This window comes from Monocercomonoides exilis (assembly GCF_001643675.1).
Source record: "Monocercomonoides exilis strain PA203 chromosome Unknown scaffold23-1346700, whole genome shotgun sequence".
In the NCBI taxonomy this organism is placed as follows: Eukaryota; Preaxostyla; order Oxymonadida; family Polymastigidae; genus Monocercomonoides; species Monocercomonoides exilis.
Window position 1 is genome coordinate 1,319,180 of NW_027150568.1, and position 23,321 is coordinate 1,342,500.

A 23,321-nucleotide genomic window follows, 5' to 3' on the forward strand; every position below is an offset into this window, starting at 1 on the left:
ATGAAACACAAGTTGCATAATCACTCAAAACACCTGAAACAGAGCAAACAGATTTGAAAATTTTTAGAAATGAATCTTTTCAAATATGTATTTGCCTCATCAACTTTGCGCCTTGAAACAATTCAAGCAACAGAAGTGGAGCAATCAGTGAAATAAAAAGCATTGACATATCACTACTTCGGACGACGATACAAAATGAACATACAGCACAGTTACGTTCGGAACAATGCAACATTCAAGTGTTTGCAGCATCAGTGAAGAAAGCGTCATGCTTCTCTCACGAAACTCAGCTTCTTCTAGCACGTTCATCACAGGTGGCTCTCGATTTTGTTCATTAAAGCTGCCAAAGTGGATAACTCAGCTTCCGCCTATGTATCTAGAGAACCAATTGCATTCGATAATAAAGATCATAATGACTAATCTCCTGCTATAGCAACAGTTTTCTTCTCTTCGTTCATCAGTAGTACGAATAGGGAGCAGAGCGTTGTTTATCTACAGAAGGTGAAGATGTTATAGAATGTATTCGAAAGAAAAGAAGATGCTTATTGAATATCTGGAAAATCACAAGAATTTAAAGCCTCAATGGAAACAAAATGCATTTTTCCTTTTAAATGGATGCATCATAGTCTTTTATATTAAGCTTGCTATTTTTTCCTTTTTTCTTCGATTTCGGTAGCCTCATTGATGCCCTTCTTCTCTTCTTCTCTCTCTTTTCTCAACTTTATCTTTCTTCTTGTTTCACATATTCTCTTTTTTCTTCTTCACATTCTCTTACCACAATTCTTCTTCCATTTCTCAAATGAAGATACATCTGATTTTTAAAGAGTTTTATCATTTCTATTTATTCTTGATGCTTCAACAAAAGACAATGAAGAATCTTCTGTATCATCTTACGCAAATATCATCGTATGTCTCTTCTTCTCTTTCATACGAATTTCCTTTGTTTTTACATGTTCATTTCCTTTCTCCTGTCAAATTTTGACACAAAAATTTTTAATTGTGAATTACGATCACTATGTGAATAATTATATTTTCAAATAAAAATATTAAAATTTGGGGATTTCTGAAATAAACTTTGGTCATATTATTTGAGTTATTTTTTGTATGTATTATGAGTAAATTTTCTTTAACTACATGCATTTATCTTTTGTATTTTTTAACTTTAAATTATTTTTTTTGAATTGTGTTCATTTGAGTGACATTATTTAATATAAGTAATGTCATTTTATTCTGTTGTTCAAACAGCAAACGGAAGTGACAATGAAGAAGATTTAGATCATATGATTTTAACCATAGCTCCATATATTTGCTCAAAAACAATCATGAATAAAACTGCAAATTCTTTTGATTGTATGAAAAGATTTTATTGCACTTAAAATTTAATATAACATCTCATGTAATTGAAGATTATCTTGTGCTTGATGTTAACTTAAAGAAGCTTCCATTTTGTAAAGAAATTGTTCAAACTTTTTTGGATAATAATCATGTTTGTTTTCTTTTTGAGACGAAATAATCAAATTTTGTCTTTTATACGTTTTTAAGTTTTCTATTCTCGATACAGTAACTGTTGTGCATGCTTTGCTAACACCAACTCAATTTCCACTTTCAGTTTTTTCAAACAATTCAATAAAGATGAAACTGGAAAAGTCTTTTGAAGAATATTCAAGTTTATCTGACACCAGAAGCATGCGGACATCCTCTCAAAAGAACCATTTGTTTTTATTGCTAAAGCGAGTTGTTACTCTTATTAAAATAAAGCACAACAAGTCTGTTTCTTTTTTTTGCATTTTTTCAAGGATATTTGAAAATTTTTTTGTTTGTTTTCTAAAACAAACTTTACCAGAGGGACCAGAATTCCAGTTGTTCTTGTTGTTTCGAGCTCTGCAGTTGGGCTTGTAGATGCTTCGCCTTTGCCTTCGAATAAGCAACAAGACAGCTGTTCTGTGCGCCAGCATCGCACCCATCCTTTCCGTGAAATCAGCACTGAGCTTGGCAAAGAACTCGCCAAAGCGCATTCTCTTCTCTTCATGTTCGCATCATCTCCGTCTTCTCCTTTAAATCCTGCTCCTTTCCCTTCAAAACAACCTCCGCCACATCCAAAAGCGTCTCTTTCTCACTCACTTGCAAATCTCACAAGAAAGCCTTTGGCACACCCAGCTATCTTCGCCTTCCTCCTTTCTGCTGTCCCTGGTGCCTGCTTCTTCCTGTGCGATGATCTGCCTTCATTCAGAAGTGCTCTGTCGTATGCAGTGGATAGATGCCAGCTGATTGCGATGAATGCGCCGGGAGTGATGTTGATGGAGGGAGAGAGAGAGAAGGAGAATGAAGACAAAATAAGTGGAGATGAAGGAGAATTAATGAAACACGAACGAAATGGCTATGAGGAGGAAGAAGAAGAAGGCAGAGAAGGAAAGAAGAAAACGAAAAAGAAGGGTTTAAAATTCAATCAGAAGAGAAAGCAAAAGACATCAAATTTAACTGAAGCTCAATCAAATTGCAGCAAAATGAGTCATTTGCAGTTTGCCTTTCCCATTCAGTCTGCCAACAGATCGATGTTTGGCTGGTGCTCTTTCGATAGAAGAGATGCATTTCCTTCTTCTTCCTCTTCCTCTTCCTCTTCTTATTCTCAGAACATTTATAATTCTCCCTCAAACTTTAGCGATTTCACAAAATTTTCCAAATTTTCTCCATTTTCTCCGATTTTGAAGCGGAAAAACGAAAATCTGCAGAGTTTTGCGAGAAACACACAGGATTTGCCTTTTATTCCTCTTCCTCCTCTATTTGCCAATCAACTCCACAAATTCCAATTCTTCTTCGAAAACACAAACTTAAACTCTTCTTCTTCTCTTTCGTCGTCGTCATCATCATCATTAACCTCTTCTCCTTCCAATCGTCTTTCCTTCCACTTCTTATTGCGTGATCTTAATCAGCCAACTTTTTCTGCTCCTTCAGAAATCACTTCTGTTGTTCCTTTGAATGGAAGAGGAATTGAAGATGGCAATTCATTGAATGAAATAATACGTTCTGCTTCTTTATCCACATCATCATCAATTTCATCATCATCTTCTTCTTCCCCTTCTTCTTCTTCCCTTCTCTCTGACCGTCTTCTCTCTCTCCTCTGCTTCCTCTTCTTCAAACTGGCTGCTCTGTGTGATGTTGTCATCAGAAGATGGGCACTCGACACAGACGAAGACGATGTGCTGTTTGTGGAGTCAGCAGCAAAGTGGGTGGAGGAAGGAGGGATGGAGAAGAGGAAGAGGAGGAAGAGGGAAAGAAGAGAGAGGAGGGAAAGGGAGGAGAAGGAGAAGGAGAAGGAGAAGAAGGAGGAGAAGGAGGAGAAAGAAAGGAAGGGAGAAGAAAATTTCATTCATTCATTTACACCTCAACACAACAAGACTTCTTCTTCTTCTTCTTCCTCTTTTCTTGAGCACAGCTGGCGGTTGAGTGACAATTCTGATGCAGAAAGTGACAGAGCCATTGCTTCTCCATTCATTTCTCGCTCGCCTCGCTCTTTTGCTTCTGTATCGCCTTCCCCCATTCATTCACATACCCATTCACTTTCTCATTCTATTTTATCATCATCATCTTCTTCCGCTTCTTCTTCATTGACTTCTTCTTTTTCTTCTGATCTTCCTCCTCTTCCCCCTCCTTCTTCATCTTCTTCCTCTTCATCTAAACTTCAATCTAATGAAAATGAAACCTCATTTTCTTCAAATTCCTCATCTTCTTCTGTTTTGTCTACACCTTCTCATTCACCCAGCTTCAATGCTGTTTCTACACCTCAATCGATTTATCATTCAAAAAAAAGAGAAAGAAATATTTGTTCTATTAATTCCTCCTCCTCCTCCTCCTCTTCTTCTTCTAAACAACCAGATTCATTTCAATTAACTTCATTATCTTCTTCCTTTTCTTCTCCCTCTCCCTCTCTCTCTTCTTCCTCTTCCTCCTCTTCTTCCTTCTTTCCTTTCTCCATTTTTCCTTCTCCTTCTCTTCTGAATGCAATGAAAGTGAACACACTTCTTCATTTGGATTCAGTTTGCCAGCCATTTTTTGAATATTCTCATTTAAAAAAGGAGAAAAAGGAAAAAGAAGAAGAAGAAGAAAGAGAAGAAGAAGAAAGAGAAGAAGAAGAAAGAGAAGAAGAAGAAAGAGAAGAAGTAGAAAGAGAAGAAGAAAGAGGAAGAAAGAAAGGAAAAGGAAAAATGAAAGGAAAAGGAAAAGAAGAGGAAGAGGAAAGCGAAGAAGAAGAAGAAGAAGATTATGATTATGATTATGAAGATGAAGAAGAGGAAGATGATGATGAAGATAGAAAACGCAAAGGAAAAAGAAGTAAAACAAATAAAAAAGGAAAAAAGAAAACAGAAAAAAGCAAATTGAATTCAACAAGAAAGCAGAAAAACAGTCGAAAAAAGAAGAAATCTAAGAAAATTAGTAGAAATAAAAGAAAAGGAAAAAATGAAGAAGAAGAAGACGAAGAAGAAGATGATAACAATGAAAATGAAGGTGAAAGAAAAAAGAAATCTCAATTAGAAGATGAAATGAAAGCCAATTCTTCTTCTTCTTCTTTCAGTGAAAAAAGGCTTTGCAAACATCGAATCTTTCCAGAAACACTTGATTATTCAGCTGCATTAAAAGAAATAACAAAAGGAGAGAAAGAGAAAGAGAAAGAGAAAGAAACGGGAAAAAATAAAAAGTCTAAAATAGGAAGTGCGAAACACGGAAGTGGAAGTGGAAGAGGAAGAAAAGAAGAGAAAGAAGAGAAAGACGACGGGTGTGTGATTTGTGTGATGCTTTCTGTGTTTGAAGAGTTGGTTGCATTTCTCAATGATTTTGAGGAAGAAACAAGGAAAAACATGGAAAGAATGAGGAGAAAGAGGGAAGAAAGAGAAGAGAAAGAAGAGAAAGAAGAAGAAGAAGAAGAAGAAAAAGGAGGAGGAGAAGAAGATTATGATAATGATTTTATTCTTCCTTCTTCGTATCATTTTCTGGCGGCTGCGTCTGCTTTGATTAATCTGCCACACAACTCTTTCTTTGCCGGCAAAAATGAAACAGAATTTCTTTCTCCTTTCTCTTCCCTCTCTCTCAAACATTCTTCTTCTTCTTCTTCTCCCTCCTCCTCCTCTTCTTATTTCCCTTCTTTCTCTCTTCTCCTTCGTCTTCTTTCTTCTTCTTCTTCTCTTTTAATCAGAACTCTTCCTCTTCAATGTGTCTGCCCTGTCATCCGTGTTGATGGTAGCAAACACCCAAAATATAAATTTAGTGGAGAAGAAGGAGAGAAAGAAGAGAAAGAAGAGAAAGAAGAAGAAAAGGAAGAGAAAAAGGAGAAAGAGGAAGGAAAAGAAGAAGAAGAAGAAGAGAAATATTCCAAAGAGAAAATTGATTTTTCGTTTATTTCTTGTTTGTTTTCTCGATCAGAAAAATATTTTTGTCATTTTGTTGACAAAAGAGAAGGAACGAAGAGTTTTGATGAAGAATTATTTGGATGCGAAAGAAGGAAATGTTGTGTGATTGTGGAAGATGAAGAGAAGAAAGAGAAGGAAGAGGAGAAGGAGAAGGAGAAAGAGAAAGAAGAAGAAGAAGAAGAAGAGAAGGAGAAAAAGGAAGAAGGAAAAGGAAAAGAGGAGGAAGAAGAAGAGAAGGAAGAGAATGAGAAAAGGAAAGAGACAGAGAAAGAGACAGATAGAGGAAATGATGATAATAAAATTAGACAGAAAATGGAAGAACAAGAAAAACAAGAGGAAAGAGAAGAAATAGAAGAAGAAGATGATGCATTAAATGAGAAGAATAAAGAAGAAGAAGAAGAAGAAGAAGAAGAAGAAAAAGAAGAAGATGATGATGAAGGTGATGATGAAGAAAAGAGAGAAATAAGAAATTCATTGCCAAACACACAAAATGAAGTAATTTCATCTGAAGATGAATATTCTCTAAATAAATCAAATGAACATCAAAATTCTTCATCTGAAGGGAAGAAGCGAACAAACAAACAAGAATTCATCAGAATTGGATTTATCATCTCTTCTGACACATTGCTAACTGCACCTTTGCATCTTTCTTCTCTTTCTTCTTCTTCTTCTTCCGCTTCTGCTTCAGCTTCCTCTTCCTCCTCTTCTCTTTCTTCTTCTTCTTCTCCAAACAATCAACATTTGTATCATTTCTCTTTGGATGGCCCAACTTTGCTTTCTTCTGCCAAACGAGCTATCAAAAAGCATCTTTCAAAAATTGCTTCTTCCTCTTCCTCTTCCTCTTTTTCTTCTCCATTAAATTCTTCTACTCTTTCTTCTCTTTCTTCCATCTCTTCCTCCACTCCAACCAAACCCACCAAAAACATCAGCAATTCAGAAGGAGGAGTTCATATTCTCCACATTCTTATCCAAAGAAGCGACGAAATTTGGTTTCTGACTGATTTGTCTGTCTCTCTCTCTGAGCCACGCTTTGCTTGCTCTGCTGTTCTGATTGAGGAAGGAGAGGAGAAAGAAGGATTAGAAGGAAAAGAAAGAGAGAAAAAGAAGGAAGAAAAAGAGAAGGAGAAAGAAGATAATTTCGAAGAAAAGGAAGAAAGTGAAGTTAAACGTGAAACTGTTAATTTCTCTTCTTCTTCTTCCTCTTCTCTTTCTTCTCTTTCTTCTTCTTCTCCAAACAGAACAGGTGTGTTGAGAGGTGTTCAATTTCTGTCTCTCTTCCATCGTTTTCCATACATCAGAGCTCTTCTGCCTTCTTCTGACACACAAACAGTTTCTGATGAAAGTTTAATGGCTGATTCTTCTTCCTCTTCATCCACCTTATCGTCGTCGTCGTCGTCATCATCATCTTCTTCTCCTCAAATGCTTCATCCACATTCTAATCTGGGTCCTTTCCCTTGTGTTCTCTTTGACGACACAACTCTTCTTTTCTCTCTTCCTCTTTCTTCTCTTCATCCATTTGCATCTTCTTCTTCCTCTTCCTCTTCTTCTTCCTCATCTTCTTCCTCATCTTCCTCCTCCTCCTCTTCCTCTCCTTCTTCTCCTTCTCTCAAACTTGACTGTATTGTTCTCGAATGTTTTGAAAAGCCATCTGCTGAAGTGGATGCTCCGATGTGTGTCATCAACACAAAATGTCCTCTTCCTTCGCTGTTGATTGAGGAATGTGAGGAGATGATGAAGAAGGAAGAGGAGGAAAAGGAAAAAGAAAAGGAAAGAGAAAGAGAAGAATTATTGAAGAAGAAAGAAGAGGAAGAAAGAGAAAGAGAAGCCAAAAAGAAAGAAGAAGAAGAGATTGAAAGAAAGAGAAGAGAAGACGAAGAGAATCAAAAGAAGAAAGAAGAAGAAGAAGCAAAGAAGAAAGAGAAGGAAGAAGAAGAAGATGAAGAGGAGGAGGAGGAAGAAGAGGAAGAAGAATCAGAAGAAACAGAGATGGTTTGCTTATCAATTCCTGTGAATTCGCGAGAGAGCAAAGAATTGTGGATGAATGTTGATGCAAATGATCAACAGATGAATGAAGCAGTGGAATTGTTCTGTGAAAGGAACAAGATTAAAAAGAAGCAGAAAGAGCAGATTAAACAGAAAGTGAAGAAGGAAATAGAAGAAATAAGAAGAAGGAAGGAGAAAATGATTGAGAATGAAAAGAAGGAGAAGGAGGAGAAAGAAGGGGAGAAAGAAGAGGAGAAAGAGAAAGAAGATGAAGATGAGGAGAAGGAAGAAGAAGAAAAAGAAAAATCAATTCAAAAGAAGGAAGAAGAAGAAGAAGGAGAGAATGAAGAAGCAATCGCTGAAAGTGAAGGAGATGATAGTTTGACAGTCAGCTCTGATTCAAATAGCGAAGAGGCACAATTGACTGAAGAAGTGAAAGAAGAGGAGAAAAGAATGGAAGAGGAAGGAGAAGGAGAAGAAAAGGAGAAAGAAAGAGAAAAAGACGAGGAACGTGAAGAAGGTGAAGAGAACAAAGAAGAGAAATCAAAAGTTATTTCAGAGGCAGAATTAACAGACAATGATGAGCAGCAGCAGCAGACACACAAAAGCGAAAAGAAGAAGAAGAAGAAGAGAGAATATTCGACTGTGCAGATTGATGTGCCTTTGGAAGAAGGAGAGACAGCTGCGTTGATTGTGCCATTCTCTTTTGAGAGGAAGAAAACAAGCAGAGAGGAAGAGAAGGAGGAAGAGGAGGAGGAAGAGGAGGAGGAGGAAAGTGAAGATGAGAATGAAAGAGAAGAGAAAGAGAAAGAGGAAAGAAGAACGCTTGTTCATGCATTTTGCATGGAGCATAATTTTGAAGGGAAAAAAGAAGAGATTTTGGAGAAGAAAGTGGAGAAGTTTGTTGAGGAAGCAAGAAGAAGGAAAGAAAACGAGGAAGAAGGAGAAGAAGAGGAAAAAGAAGAGGAAAATGAAAAAGAAGAAAGAGACAAAGAGAAGAAAGGAAAAGAAGAGAGAAAGAGCAAAAGCAAGCTAAATGAGGCGAATGATGCGAGCAGGGCAGTTATGGATGCTGAGCTGAAGAGAAGGCAGCAGATGGCAGAAGAGAGAAGGAACGAGAAGAAGAAGATGAACGAGAAGAAGATGAACGAGAAGAAGATGAAGGAATTGGAGAAAGAGAGGAGGAGGAAAGAGAAGGAGAAGGAGAAAGAGGAAGCATTACAGAAGATGAGGGAGGAGCAGAAGAAGAGAGAAGAAAAACATAATCAGCTGAAGCAAGAAGCAGAGAGGAAGAAAGAGGAGAGGCAGAAGGAGCTGAAGAGGAAAGAAGAGGAGAAAAAGGAAGAGAGGAAGAAAGAGGCAGAACGGAAGAAGAAAGAAGAGGAAGAAAGAAGAAAAGCGATTCCTGTGATCAAAAGAGACCCTGCGCTTTCTTCTTCTCCTTCTTCCTCTTCGTTTCGCGCTTCTTCTTTGCCTCGTGTGGCGCTTCTGGGCAAGCGAACATCACGTGCGGCAACAAAAGAAGCTTCATCCTCTCCGCCTCCTCCTCCAAAGCGCAGAAGAAACACTTCCACCCCTCCTCCTCTTCCCCGCGTCGCCTCGCTGCGCCTTTTGGCATCCAGAAATCGCTCTGTTTCTCCACTCCATTCAACTCCCACACAACAGTACAATTCTGGATCACGCTCGTCCCGTTTTGTCAGCAAGGATTTCTTGCCTCGTGTTGCGCTGATGCGGTACAGCACACCCGATGCTCTGTCTACTCCTTCTGCATCTTCTTCCACCCCCAATTCTCGCTCTCGTAGGCGTAGAAGATCGCTTCCTCCGCTTCCGCGTGTTGCGCAACTGGCATCGATCCGCCCATCTGAGTCTCAACAGCAGACGCCTTCTTCTTCTGCTGCTGGCTTCTTTGCCTCTCCGTTTTCCAGCACAAAATGTGGCTTCCACAGCTTCTGTGGCAACCAGCCAGCAGGCAAAGCGCCGTGGATACCAGCAGGGTCAGTGAGTGGGTGGAGCGAGCAGAGAGACAGAGAGTCGTTTGGGCTGGCGCTGATGCCGGGGAAGAGATGGATAGGATTGGAAGAGGAAGAGGAAGAGGATGAGAGAGATGGAGAAGGAGAGGAAGGGAAAAGGGAGAGGAGGAAGAAGAGAAAGGAGAGGAAAGAGAAGAGAAGAGAGGAAAGCGAAGAAGTTGAGAGTGTTGATAGCACTGAATCAAATGGTGGGTTCGATATTTTTGCGCAATACAAACTGAAAAAGAAGCTAAGCACACACAAAAAGCAGGAAACAAAACGAGAAAAGAGCGAAGTCAAGATGGAAAGAACTGGAAATGCAGAGGGCATTCAAGAAAGTGCAAAGAAAAACACCCAACAAGCAGAGTATCGCACTCACCCTGCTTCTGCTCCTCTTTCTGTTCGGCCTCATTCAACGCCTCACACTCCTTTCACTCCTCAGCAAGGATTCAATTCGATTTCTTCTTCTTCTTCTTCTTCTTCTTCTTCTTCTTCTTCCTCTTCCTCCTCTTCTTCCACCCCTCGCACTCGCACTTCCCGTGGGATTCCGTTGACTCCGCTCAATTCCTATCACCCAGGATTCCTTCTTCTGACGGACATTCGCTTTCAACCAGAACATAAATTTCCACCAAGCGCTGCGATGAAAAGAGCAAGAAGTGCTGAAAGGGCAAGCGAATCAGAAAAGGAGAAAAGGAGAAAGGGAGGAAGAGGTAGAAGAAGAAGAGGGAGAGGTGAAGAGAGAGGAAGTGAAAGAAATGAAATGAACAATTTGAATGAAGAGGAGTTTGAGTTTACGGGGAAAAAGGAGAAAAGTCAAAGACTCGAACACAATGTGTGATGAAGAGTTTGACAATTTGTATGAAATTGCACTGATTAAAAAAAGGAATGAAAGAAAAAGAAAAAGAAGCAGCTTAGTCGGTTTTTAATTGAAACGATGTTAATTGATAATCTTTCTCCATGTCTGACGCTTCATATTTTTAATCTCGAATTTATCTTTTTCTTGTCTATTCAAAGAATGACGGACTTTGTGTCTATCACTAAATGCTTATTTGTTTGATTGCGCTTGTTTTTTCAAATCGTTTCATTTCTTTTCCAATGCTTATTTTTTTAGTTTTTCGTTCTTTTTGAGAGCTCATGATTAATTGGCTGAAGTTCCGTTTGAATGTGTATTATGTTCACTTCATGCACATTTTCGGACGTTGTACAAATTCAAAAGTTAGTCACAATCGATCTTTTTGTTTTAAAATTCAAGTTATTTTTCCAAATTCTGGTTTTATGACAAATGATGTGCTCGATACATTGAAAAAATCTAAAGACAAGTGAAATATTTATTCCGAAAAACAAAACGCAATTCATCTCATTTTCTCAAACATTCACAAGAAATCTGCAATGCTCCATGAAAAATGTCCAGTACTATCTTTCCATAAAATCAACTTCATTAAGCTTATGATGGCGTCTTCGTATCCTTCTTCTTCCATCTTTTCCAAAAACTCCTTTTTTAAGACTTTTCTTTTCATTTCATCATTTACCATTTTCTTCTTTCCTTTCAATCGCTTCGAAACATTCAAAAAGAAGTGCAAGCATCCACATGTTTCAAATTCATTCAATGTTGGTCGTTGAATTTCCTCCAAAACAGCATCAACAGCTCCTCCTTTCAATAAGATGTCAACTTCTACCGCTCTATTATCAGCTGCTGCTCTAAATAAAAAATTGCAATAAGAGTGAATTTCTTTGTAATTATCTCTTGATGCTCTTAACACCCAAGCAATACTTCCGAAAAGACCAATTAATTCTTCATTTCTCGAACGACATTTGCGAAAATATATCTCCAATGTTTTGAACCATCTTAATAAAATTAGCTCTTCTTTTTCTTTTCCTCGTTCCACTTCATTTTTCTCCCAATCCACACATTTTGATAGCTCTTCCAGTTCTCTTGTTGTCACTCTTGCATAATGCAGTTCATTCACAATCACTTCTTCCAAGCTTCTGTCATATCTCAATCTGGACATAAAAAATAGCCAAGCAGACTGATAAGCAAGTCTTGTAAGATTTCTGCGTTCCTGTTGATGTTTGATGATTTCATTTATTTCCTTCAAATACAGTTCTTGTTCAACATCCTATTAATAAAAAATGATGAAAATAATAAAATGATATCAAAAAGGAAATAACAACGTTCATACATAAAATTGGTCAACACAACTCAAAGCCAATAAAGCCTTTTCCACTTCTTTTTGAGCTTTCTCGTTTTCATCTTTCTTCAATGCAACTTTCAGAAGGAAACGCATGCAAATTGTAAGTAATTCATAAGGTGATCCGTTTTTAAGCAAAAGATAGCATTCACAACTATCAATTAAAAGCTTTTCGTTCTTTTCTTCATTTTTCTCATCTTCATCTACAATCATTTTCTCAAATCTTCCGCGTAGCAAAGAACTATTAAAGCCATAACCCAACCAGTCCAAAAGAACTTTTCAATATCCCAAGTGCTTCAGTAACCCCATTGCATTTTCCATTTTAATTTTCTCTTCTTCAATCATTTTGTTAATTTGATTGAAAAATTCTTTGGTGAAAATGGATTTAAATCCTTCTCTGTCCATATATTCCACAATTTCGTTCATTTCTTCGATTTTCAGTTTTTACTCGTCCTCATCGCAATCTTCAAGTTCGGAAAACAATTCTTCAAAAAATTGAAAAAAGAAAGAATCATCTGCAATATATATCAATTATGATTGCATGCCAGTGGACTTTTTTGTGTTTTCTGTTTCCTGTATTTTTGAAAATATGTTGAAAACATTAAACAACAAAATTTTGATCATTCATATTGAATTCGTATATATTTAAATGGAGAAATTGATGAAATATAAAAACTCATAAAAGACAAAAAAATATATGCATTCACGCCATTCTATCTTGTGCGACATTTTCGATTTGTAATTGCAAAGATACAGAACGCTTTGTCTTTTCACTTTGATGTTATGGTTGCAATGATCGAATTATTTACTTTGAACTGGAATGAAATTGCGCAGAATAAGAATTCCGTATGTGAGCGTTACCTGTTGAACTAGAAATATTATTTTCTATTTCGACATGGATGCTCGGAAAGATATTCCCAACGACGAAATTTTGTCAGATTATTTTTGACAATTGGATTGCCAGGAGGAATACAACAATTTTGAAGATAGCAAAAAAGATGTAGTGTATGTGATTTTTATTGTTCTGTTTGTTGTGAAGGTATTTCCATCTGTATCCTTTCCAAAGCCTGGGAATCCGAATAATTGTTGAAATGGCCAATCTCCGCTTTGTGGAGCAATACGATGTGAATGGAGCTTATTATTGTATAGACATTGGGAAATAAATGAAGTTGCGCAATATACATGAATTTCATGATTTTTATTTGGAACAAGAGATGAAAACAAATTCAACTGATGTTTAAAAAATGAAGATTTTTTGATGGTATTCTGTGAAGGACAAAATCTGCACAATATTGCATAGCATTTTGGAATGTTAGGCAGGGAGAGCAGTTTGGGGTATTTTTTGGCAAGGAAAGTGGCTGGCAATATCGAGGGAAGGATATTTATCACAAAAAAGGCAAGAATTCAATGGAAAAAAGGAGAACCCCAAAATATCAGTTTTATTTATAAGGTTTTCCTGTTTCTCGGACTGCGCTGGGCAGACATGGAAAGCGATGAAATTCTATTTCTGATTCCGCTTTTGCTTCAAAAGAAAGGAGAAACAACAACTGCGAGACATTCAATTGTTAAGTATTTTTTAGCAATCGAAGGGCATTCACGTCAGCCGCTTTTGGATTTCATTTTTCGAAGGTTCAGCCATTTTGAACAAAAGAGGCAATTTTATATTGAAACATATTTCCTTCGGAGTTGGTGCAATGGAAGAGAAATTGGAGTCATCATCCTATTCAACCTTCATCGTCATTCAACAGAATGCTTATTATTGCATCCCTTTTATATGTTTGTGCATGTGCCATTGGCTTTCTCCTCTTGAACGTCGAAGAATTAGTTTCTTCCAGACTGTGATATGCAACACGAGCACAGCTGAATGAATGCCGACTTTTTTCATCTATCTTCGTCAGAGTTGAAATGAAGAACAGCAAACTCCTTCAATTCATAATCATCGCATCTTTCCTTCGTCTTCCAAGCATTTCATTGGCTTCTGATTGTTTTCACTCACACAGGCCAAAGAGTTGTACACTTCAAACACAAAAGACGAATTTCTTCATTCTTCTTCAACAGCTTCACTTCATCTTCCTTTGTCGTCCAATTTTCTTTTTCTCCATCTTCTCTTTCGTTGGCTCATAATCCTCAACTAAAACAACGATTTTCTGTTTATCTGTATTTCTTCGAAGCTTCTTCATTTTCTTCTTCTCAGTTGTCTTTTTCTGCATTTCCATTTTTTATCTTTTCTTTCACTGAATGGAAAAGCATCAATTTCAGTATCGTTTCAAGTTCAAGCAGCAGACAATAAAACCTCCCCAAACTGATTTCTTCTTCTTCTTCTTCTTCTTCTTCTTCTTCTTCTTCTTCTTCTTCTTCTTCTTCTTCTTCTTCTTCTTCTTCTTCTTCTTCTTTTTCTTCTTCCTCTTCTTCCTCTTCTTTATTCTTCTCATATAATGCATCATCTTCTTCTTCTATTTCTTCTCTTTCCTCTTGTTTTTCTTGTTCTTCCATTTTCTGTTCTTCTTCTTCTTTTTCAGAACCTTCATTACATGCTGCATCAGCGGACGAGTCGAAAAATGCAAATGGAGACGAGGAAGAAGGGGGAAGCGATGGAGCAATTTTTTTAAGACTAAAAGCTGAGAATAAGTTGAAAGCATATTTGCAGACTTATTCCTTTGACTGAGATTCACACTGTCATTTGAATCCGTTTTATAAAGACAAGCGATAATTCTGACAACAAAAGGCGAATGCTTCGGAGATGATCAGGCGGAATATGCAGAGCAAAAAAAGAAAGAAAGAACGATAGATAGAAAGAATGAAGCACATGAAACAAAAGTGGTTACAGCAATAGGCAAACAGTTCTCAGTTTATGTACTGCAACTCTGTTGAAGCGCATTTGTGTTGAATGATTCCTTTCTTTCCTTTTTTTATTCGCAGTTATTGAATCGTCACCAACTTCTTCCCAACCATATTTTCAATTACACCCATTCGATCTTCACAGAAGCGAATTCTACGAATGATATTTCAATATCTTCTTCTTCAATAAACTCATAAAAGATTTATTAAGATTATAATTCCTTCTTTCTGATCATTTTTTTTTTCATTGAAAATTCCGAAACTCAGTCGAAGACAGACGTATCAAGTGGAATTGAAATGAAACACGCCAAATTTACAAAAGAAGCACACACAAAGGCAGCAAATACAAAGAAGAAGAGTCGGGGGAAAGAAGTGAAAGATGAATGTTTCATTTGGAATTTGCATAAAAGTGGGCATTTCAATGAGAATTTAGCAACTTTTTCTTTTCAATTGAGTACTTTTATGATTATATAGAAAATCAAATTATTAAAGGAAGAAATATTGGGAAACCTCATTTTCAAATTCCCAAACGTCTGGAAAGCCTATCCTTCATGAAATTTTGCTTTGAAGAACACTCAGCGAATTTTCTTCAAATTTCTCTTTCGATGGAAAGAAAATGAAGAAAATGGGAAGGAAAAATTTGAAAAGAAATTCTATTTCAAAGGCTTTCTCTTAAAAGGTTAAACGAAAATTTACTTCTTGTTTGAATAATAATATGAAGAATTATTATTATATTTGTTTATGGAATTTTGATCTGAATTTAAATTTGATGAGAAGGGGTTATGGGGCATAATATTTTTTGCATTTTTAATGTGAACAGAGAAAAAATGCCAACATGATAGTATATAAAAAATATACATTTTAAAAAAATATTTGTATCACATCATGAGTTAAATATAAAATATTTTTTCAATTCTATTTGTGTTTGTCTTTGAAAAAGACAATTAGTTTCTTAATATAAAAATTCACTTATTTTCTTTTTTTGAAAAAGAAATCCACCAATACTTAAAGAATAAATTATCAAATTGCAGATAAATATATATATGTATATATATATATGATTCTTTTTGAAAAGTCGCAAATGTTTTATTTTCAAATAAATCAAAATTTTCACATTTTGCTCAAATTTATGTTTTCACTCACGAATCTTCTTCAGAATGCATATAATAGCATTATCCAGAAATAGGCTCCATATTAGTAAAGTTTGGTGCATGCAAACAAAATTTTTAGCTAAATTTGTAATTATTGATTTATTTGAAAATCAATCATTTGCGACTTTTCAAAAATAATCACCCCTATTTATACAGTCAATACAATATATAATCACAACGAATATAATCACATTCGTTAATATTCACATTTTTCCATGCACCGACATTTTTGGCCAATTTCTCATTCATTTTCCATCGCATATAATCACAGGACTGAAAATATATTATCCCATTTTTTATTATTATGGGGGATTTTTGCTATGAAAAATCGAATTTCTGATCAAAATTATGAATTTTTGATATTTCAATATTATGTTTTAATAAGTCTGAATAACATAACAAAACATGAAAAAATGTAATTTCTATTGAAAAATGTGTTTTTGAGGAATTCAACTAAATTAAAAACTCGTACCAAAATTAATTAATGAATAAATTGATATTTATTTTTTCTATTTTAAGTCACTCCGCATACAATCACAATCGGATTTTGTCACAAAAAGAAGTGCAAAAATTAAAGTGATATTATAGTATTTTGACTGAATTCAAATGTTGGGTCCTATGATTCATAATTAAGATGGTTCCTTTTAATTCCACCTTTCTTAAAAATTTTCTCTAAAAATTATTTTCCGTGCATTACGCATGACAGGGCGTCGATCTGGAGACACCCCAGCAATTCTTAACCTTCTCTTAATCATGGCACTTCGACAGCGCAATTTAACAACTACTTTTCCTTCAATAGGTGTCGCTCTGCGCTGATTCTTACCATCATTTCGATGGTGATCGTCTTTCCACGGAAACTCAGCCACATTCCTATTCCTTATGCCTTTCCAATTCAAGAACTCCCATTTTCTAACTGGATTTTTTTTCCAATTAACCATTTTTGATCTAACCCTTAATTATTTCCGACCTCTCAGAAGTCTCAGAAGTTGCCGATAGGTAATACTAAACTATCGGCAACTAATTATGGGTTCGGAAAAATTTTTGATCTGACCCATAAAATAAAATATATTTATCCTTGATGTCACTACTTACAAACATGAGAGGAAGAGCATGGTGTTTTACACTAAACAATTATACAGATGCAGAATACGAAAAAATAAAACGAATAGACTGCCGATATCTAGTAGTAGGCAAGGAAGTAGGTGAATTAGGAACTCCTCATCTACAGGGCTACGTATACTTCAAGAACCAGAAAGCATTTAATACTATCAAACATATAATAGGGGATAGAGCTCATCTGGAAACTGCAAAAGGATCTCCCGAAGACAACAGGAAATATTGTTCAAAAGAAAATAACTATTTCGAAAAAGGAGAACTGCCACAACAAGGGAATAGATCAGATATAGACAAAGCTATATCTATGATTCAAGAAGGGAAATCAATAACAGAAGTAGCGAAAGAAATGCCTAAACAAATAGTATTGCATGGAAAAGGACTAACACATCTACATAATATATTGCAAGAAGAAAAACAAGGCGATAGACCAGAAAGAAGAGAAACTTACTGGCTATGGGGTGAAACAGGATCTGGAAAGACTACCTACGTAAAAAATAAAGAAAAGGAATTAAAGGAATCATTAGGTTGGAGATGCTATAACTGGCCAGTTTCTCCTGGCTTTTTCACAAATTACACTAATCAAGAAATTGCAGTTTTTGATGATTTCGATCCTGACATTATGGATTTCAAAATGTTCTTAAAGATAACAGACCCATGGTGCAATCCTGCGATTAACACAAAAGGTGATTCAGGTACATTTACTTCGAACCTAGTATTCTTTACAGCTACAGAACCTGCTGAAACAATTCTAAAAAAATGTGTAGCTACAAAAAGTCAGATGGGTCAAGTAACAAGAAGAGTAAAGAACATTCATGTTCCTTATGACCTAGAAGAACCTAATGAATTAGATGAAACACTTCCCACTCAACCAGATAATGAAGATTTTATTAATCAACTTTAATTTTTATTTGCTCATTTTTCACATATCTTAATTTGAGAGTATTAACATGCGTATTATTAATAAAATGAAACGTTTTTCTTAAAAAAAAATTAATTATCATCTTTTAAAATAGTAAAATTTTTGGTATGAACAGGGTTCATACCGGAGGCGCCGGTTTCACCCGCGGGTTCAATTCCGACTGAACCACTGTCCACAGCTAACGCTATATTAGGTTGATTATTTTTACCCGTATCAGGTATACCAGGAACATTATATACAGTTGTTTGATTAGCAACCAATGGCATTCCACTTGCATATTTCCAATAGGAATTCCTAACAGCCCTATAATTCACTTGTAATGAAGCAGTTTGAGCTGCTCCATACAGATTACTAAATTTGTCTTCAGGCCCGAATCCAGCTAACATAACTATTGTATAATGCCAATAGTCTATATCTAGATTATCATTAAATCTATCATGACGATTAGGATAAACATTAAATTTAAATTCAGTGGTCCATTTCGTTTCATCACTAACACGTAGCAATTTATCTATATACAACTGTGCACCTAATTCACGAAGCCATCTTTTCTTAAATCCCGAAACATAACCTGAAGTTGCAAGCCAAGGATACTTAAACATAGACCAAATTTTCTGACTAATTTCCATATTTACATAATTACCCCAACGACGAAAAACTAATACACGAATATACGCATGACTGAAATCAGTCAACGCATATTGATCGCCGGAAAAATTAAAATATAACTCATGTCGTACTTTATACAATATATAATCACATTTCGGATCAGTTTGTGTAGGCGACGCTGGATTAATATTCACAAGAAATACAGCATTATCAGGATATGAAACTAAATTTGTATCATTTTCATAAATTGGCATATTATATGCAAAAAACCGAGAAGAAAATACGGTAAAAGACTGATATATAGGTGGACGATTTTTATAAATCCAACTTAAATATCTATATCTTCGTCTTCTATATCTACGTCTACGAATTTTCCTCATCCTATAACGATACCTACGTCCACGTTTATGGATTTTCTTTCCGCTTCCAGTTTGCTTGATCTGCTTCCAATTTTGCACACGACCTTGCCCTGTAGCATTAAGGTTAACCCTACCTTTAGACAACCTTAAAGATCTATCACCACTCCTAATCCTATTAATCATAGACCGACTCATAGACCGACCTAAATTAATAGTAGAATGGGATAACCTACTTCTAGTTGCTGCAGGTATAGACCTATACAAAGAAAAAGCAGAAGATGCAAAACTTGGAATACTTCTTATTAAACTTGATGCTAGTGACATGTAAAAATGCAAAGGAAAAATAGGAATTTTATGATCAAATTCTAGAATTATAAAATAAAATTATGGTTAATAAAAAGTTACATCTCTTAAAATATATGGATTATTCCAATCACCATGAAATTCATAAAATATTTTATTATGATTTCTCAAATAAACATTAAAATTATTCTTCATATATTGAAGATAAAATCTTCGCCAAGCTAATAACTGCCTTTCTCTAGATCCTTGCCTTCTTAATGCTCTAGGTCTTTGTCTATTTCTATATACCATCCTATTATGCACTGAAGCAAATTGCCTCCATGCTCTACGATAAACAGCTTCCAATGAGTCAATATACATCATAGCATTCTGCATCTGCATTCCCCAACACCTAGTAAAACGCGGTGCCCAGTTCTCACTGACATCTTCCTCATACGCTTGCAACGTAATAGGAACAGTCATGAACCACATGTCATCAGTCCATTCGTCTTCGTTCATTTTTTCGATCATACCCTTAATATTTTCCAAGATCTCACAAGTCTCAGAAGTTGCCGGTAATACTATACGGCAACTTCTAAATAAATTAGGGGTCAGATCAGAGAACCCATAATTTAATATTTAAATTTCCAGGATGTCATTATTAGAGAACATGCGTAGTCGTGCTTGGTGTTTCACTCTAAATAATTATGCAGAAGAAGACTTCGAAAGAATAAAACACATTGATTGCAGATACTTAGTAGTTGGCAAAGAAATCGGTGCTTCAGGAACTCCACACCTTCAAGGGTATATTCATTTCAAAAATCAAAAAGCCTTCAACACAGTTAAGCACATGATAGGTGACAGAGCCCATATAGAATCAGCTAAAGGTACCCCAAAAGACAATAGAAACTACTGCACTAAAGACAATGACTTTTTCGAAAAAGGTGAACTACCCACACAAGGAAAAAGATCCGATATAGATGAAGCTATATCAATGATACAAGAAGGTAAACCCCTAACTGAAGTAGCCAAGAAAATGCCTAAACAGATCGTTCTACATGGTAAAGGACTTACTCACCTAAGTAACCTAATGCATGAAAATCTAGGTTAGGTTAGGGGAAAACACGACGCATCCAGAATCTTGAAAGGCGTTTTTCTCGCCGGGGGAGGGGGTGCGGGAGAAACCGAAAATACTGGGTGAAGGTGCTTGCCCACCTCCACCACCAGGCAGGCTTTGGTGAGGAACAGACACCGCCCCGAGGAGCTGTGGCAATCTCAAAAATAAATTTGGACAACCGTAGGCTGCACAAAAACAAACCCTAACCTATCTCAGACCCATAATTAATTTTCTCGCTTTTCTCCACTCAAAAAACTTTTTTTCGGAAAATTGTATGACAACTCGATATTAATGCAAATTATAAACTGTCATAGGTGAAAAACAAAAGAAAAAAGCAAAAGGATGCAAAACAAGGAAAAATATTTCTGAAAAAAATGTCAACCAGGTTAGGTTATTTGACATCCCATATCAACTTGCCTGAAAAAATGAATTTTTGAAAAATTTCTATGGAATGCTGCCAATTTGGAAAATAAACATTTTTTACATGTTTATAATTAATTAACTCAATTTATATTTATTATCAAAACGGTTTATCACGAAAAAATTAAAAATTCGAAAAAAATCAAAAATACCATAAAGAAATTTTTTATTTTTCAGTCAACAAAATTATCTCACGAATGAGATGATATGACTAAATAAAAAGCATGCAGGTGGTAATCATAATTAAAATGAAGTGCTTTGGCGGGATGTTCGCAGCGCGAAGAGGAAAAATTGCACATGCCGAAAAACCAGGTTTGACTTCTTGTTTTTTCAATAATTTATACATAAAACAAAATAAATATTACATTATTATCATATTAATAATAGATACAATTGATAATCACACCGTTTTTATGCTATTTCATCTTAATTTTGAAGATTTTTTACAACTTTGCAAAATTTGACATTTCAGTCAAATTAGACTGAAAAAATCAGTTAAATGAAAAACACTGTTTGCTCTGTTATTAACGAAAATTTATAATTGATAAACTTTATTATTAATTTTTAACATCAATAGAATCCTTTTTTACAAACAAATTCAGTATTTTGTTGTTTAAATAGCAAAATTTAACAAATGCTGTTTAAATAACAGATATATCCTATAAAAATTGCTATTATTTTATATCTCACTCACAATTTTTTAAGATCTTGTCTTTTTCATTTCTATACCACAAAAATATTAAACTGCAATATAAAAATCACCGTTTTCTTTCAAAAAAAGTGAATTTTTATAAATTTTAACAAGAAATGAAGGAAAAAAAAGAATAGATGTTATTGTCGCAAATTTTAGAAAAAAGACCATGGATTGAATGTTATATTTTCTTTTGAAAAAAGAAAATATCCATTCAATCATTCAACAAGCAAAAACTTTAAAAAAGAAAAAGATTAAAAAAATTATTTATCAATAATGCTAACATGTTTTTGAATGAACTCTCATATATTCAAAATAACAGGCTTGATACAATTTCTACGAAGTTTCTTTAAACAAAAATTAGTTATTGCTAGTTTATCTTTTAACTGTTATCAAAGTGCATTGTAATATCGGCTATATTATTTCAATCCAAATGTTTGCTAAAAGTATTCGTTCTGTTTCCCTCATTTCTCAATGAAAATTGTTAACTCGAAAAAAGTAAAAGTCAAACCTGTATTTCATAAGATACGGTGATATTCTCTTCAACATTGTTCTTGGACACTTCTTCATTGCTTCGTTTATTTGTGCATTCGCCTGAAACAATATATCTTTTATTGTTTTAAGATTGTATGTGAGGAAAATGAAAAATGCGGTTAACTAATTGAAAAAATTGTTACACACTTTCAACATTTCATGGTTTGCAAGGTGATGTTAAAATCATTTCAACATTTCTTTGTTTTTAAGGAATGTTAAAAATTCGTTCAAAGATTTTTCATTTATTTAATCCCTCATGATCCGATAACCAAAAGGAAGTATTTTTAAATTGCATTCAATGATAACCAATAATGTGGGAGAAAATGAATTGAGTTTGTATTAAATATTTTGTTTTTGGACTTTTTTTATTTGAAAAATTTTTGTTTGAAGTTTCGAAAGTTGATACATGATAATGAAATGCTTATCACGTATTTTTTGCAGTTCTTTTCGTTCTATTTACGTTCTTAAATTCAGAGTATCGTTTGAATTGTTCTTTTGATTCTTATAATACGATAAGCCATAAGATTATTAAGAAATGATTTTTTAATATCTCAAAAAGTGACACTTTTATTTTTTCTTGTTAAGCTTTTATATCTGTTCAGAGGTTTTAATCATTCTTCACAAACATTGAATATGTCTCTTTGATATTTATTTTTTATGAATCCGTTTAATAATTTTATTTTAATCGAAAGACAAAAGTTTATCTTTAACTTTTTTATTTTTCTTTAATTCATTTCATTCTATCATAAAAATGCAATTAACAGTCTTTCAAAATTAATATATTTTATTTATTTCATTGATGTGAAATGAATAGAAGGTGATTTGAGAAATAAATATAAAATAAATGGAAAATCAAAAGTTGCACAATTTTCTCAATTAATTGATAATAAAAAACTGAAAACAAAATGTTAAACAATTAAAGTTTATGAATGACAATCAATGCAACGATGTGGCTCAACATTGTTGTTGCCATCTTGTTCGTTCAATGAACTATTCTTTAAAAAAATGATCATTCTTCATCAAGAGTAGTTTTCTTTATTCATTGATCCAATTTCGTTGACACTACAAAATTCTGTTTTTCAATGTTTCTGGCATTCTTATCATATTCATCAGTGAGTTCAAAGCTGTATCTTCGATCGTTGACAATCATGAATCCTGCTTTTCTGAAAAACCATCTTTATTTAGGTTTCTGGAAATTAAAACGTAATTTCCAAAAAAAAATGAAGATTATTTATAATAATTATCAAATAAATATACAATTTTTCATCAGTAATACCTTCGATAGCACTTTTAATCATCTTTTCAGTCGAAATATTGTTTTTTTTGGTTCATAAACTCCACATTGATCCGCATTTTGAAAAAGTGATTTTCATTCCCATTTTGCATATTAAAAGAAATAGATATAAATAAGATAAAAATTGTATAATTGACTTGAAAAAAAAGATGTACAATTCAAACGAAAGTGAGCAAAGGCGAATGTTTGATCTTTGTTGTTTTCATTTTTGTCATTGTTATTTCCATTCCACTAATAAAATAGCAACTACGGATTTTGTCACAAAATTGTGTTTTTCGCTGAATATGTTTGTTAGAAGTTGATATATGTTTTATTTTCTCTTTAGGAAGAAACGATGCAATTCGAAGAGGTAGACAAAAGTGTTCAAACAAAGTCGAAGAAGAAGTTGGAGGAGTGTATTCACCATCA

At 34.6% G+C, this 23,321-nt stretch overlaps 3 protein-coding genes across 3 annotated transcripts; 2 read left to right on the plus strand and 1 right to left on the minus strand.

Moving 5' to 3' along the window:
- Positions 1 to 1,217: 1,217 nt before the first annotated feature.
- Positions 1,218 to 10,624, plus strand: MONOS_8250 (uncharacterized protein; the record flags this gene model as incomplete). The annotated part of the gene is made up of 4 exons (XM_067878644.1): positions 1,218 to 1,350; positions 1,407 to 1,486; positions 1,543 to 1,766; positions 1,844 to 10,624. 4 exons carry the CDS (start codon positions 1,218 to 1,220, stop codon positions 10,230 to 10,232), a joined length of 8,826 nt encoding a protein of 2,941 aa, XP_067727329.1. The 3' UTR covers positions 10,233 to 10,624.
- A 6,026-nt stretch (positions 10,625 to 16,650) lies between these two features.
- Positions 16,651 to 17,589, plus strand: MONOS_8251 (putative replication associated protein; the record flags this gene model as incomplete). Its single annotated transcript, XM_067878645.1, has 1 exon — positions 16,651 to 17,589. One exon carries the CDS (start codon positions 16,651 to 16,653, stop codon positions 17,587 to 17,589), a length of 939 nt encoding a protein of 312 aa, XP_067727330.1.
- An 89-nt stretch (positions 17,590 to 17,678) lies between these two features.
- MONOS_8252 (uncharacterized protein) lies at positions 17,679 to 19,376 on the minus strand (the record flags this gene model as incomplete). Its single annotated transcript, XM_067878646.1, has 5 exons — positions 17,679 to 18,200; positions 18,348 to 18,439; positions 18,545 to 18,747; positions 18,805 to 18,831; positions 19,270 to 19,376. The coding sequence occupies 5 exons, from the start codon at positions 19,374 to 19,376 to the stop codon at positions 17,679 to 17,681; spliced, it is 951 nt and encodes a 316-aa protein (XP_067727331.1).
- Positions 19,377 to 23,321: the final 3,945 nt, after the last annotated feature.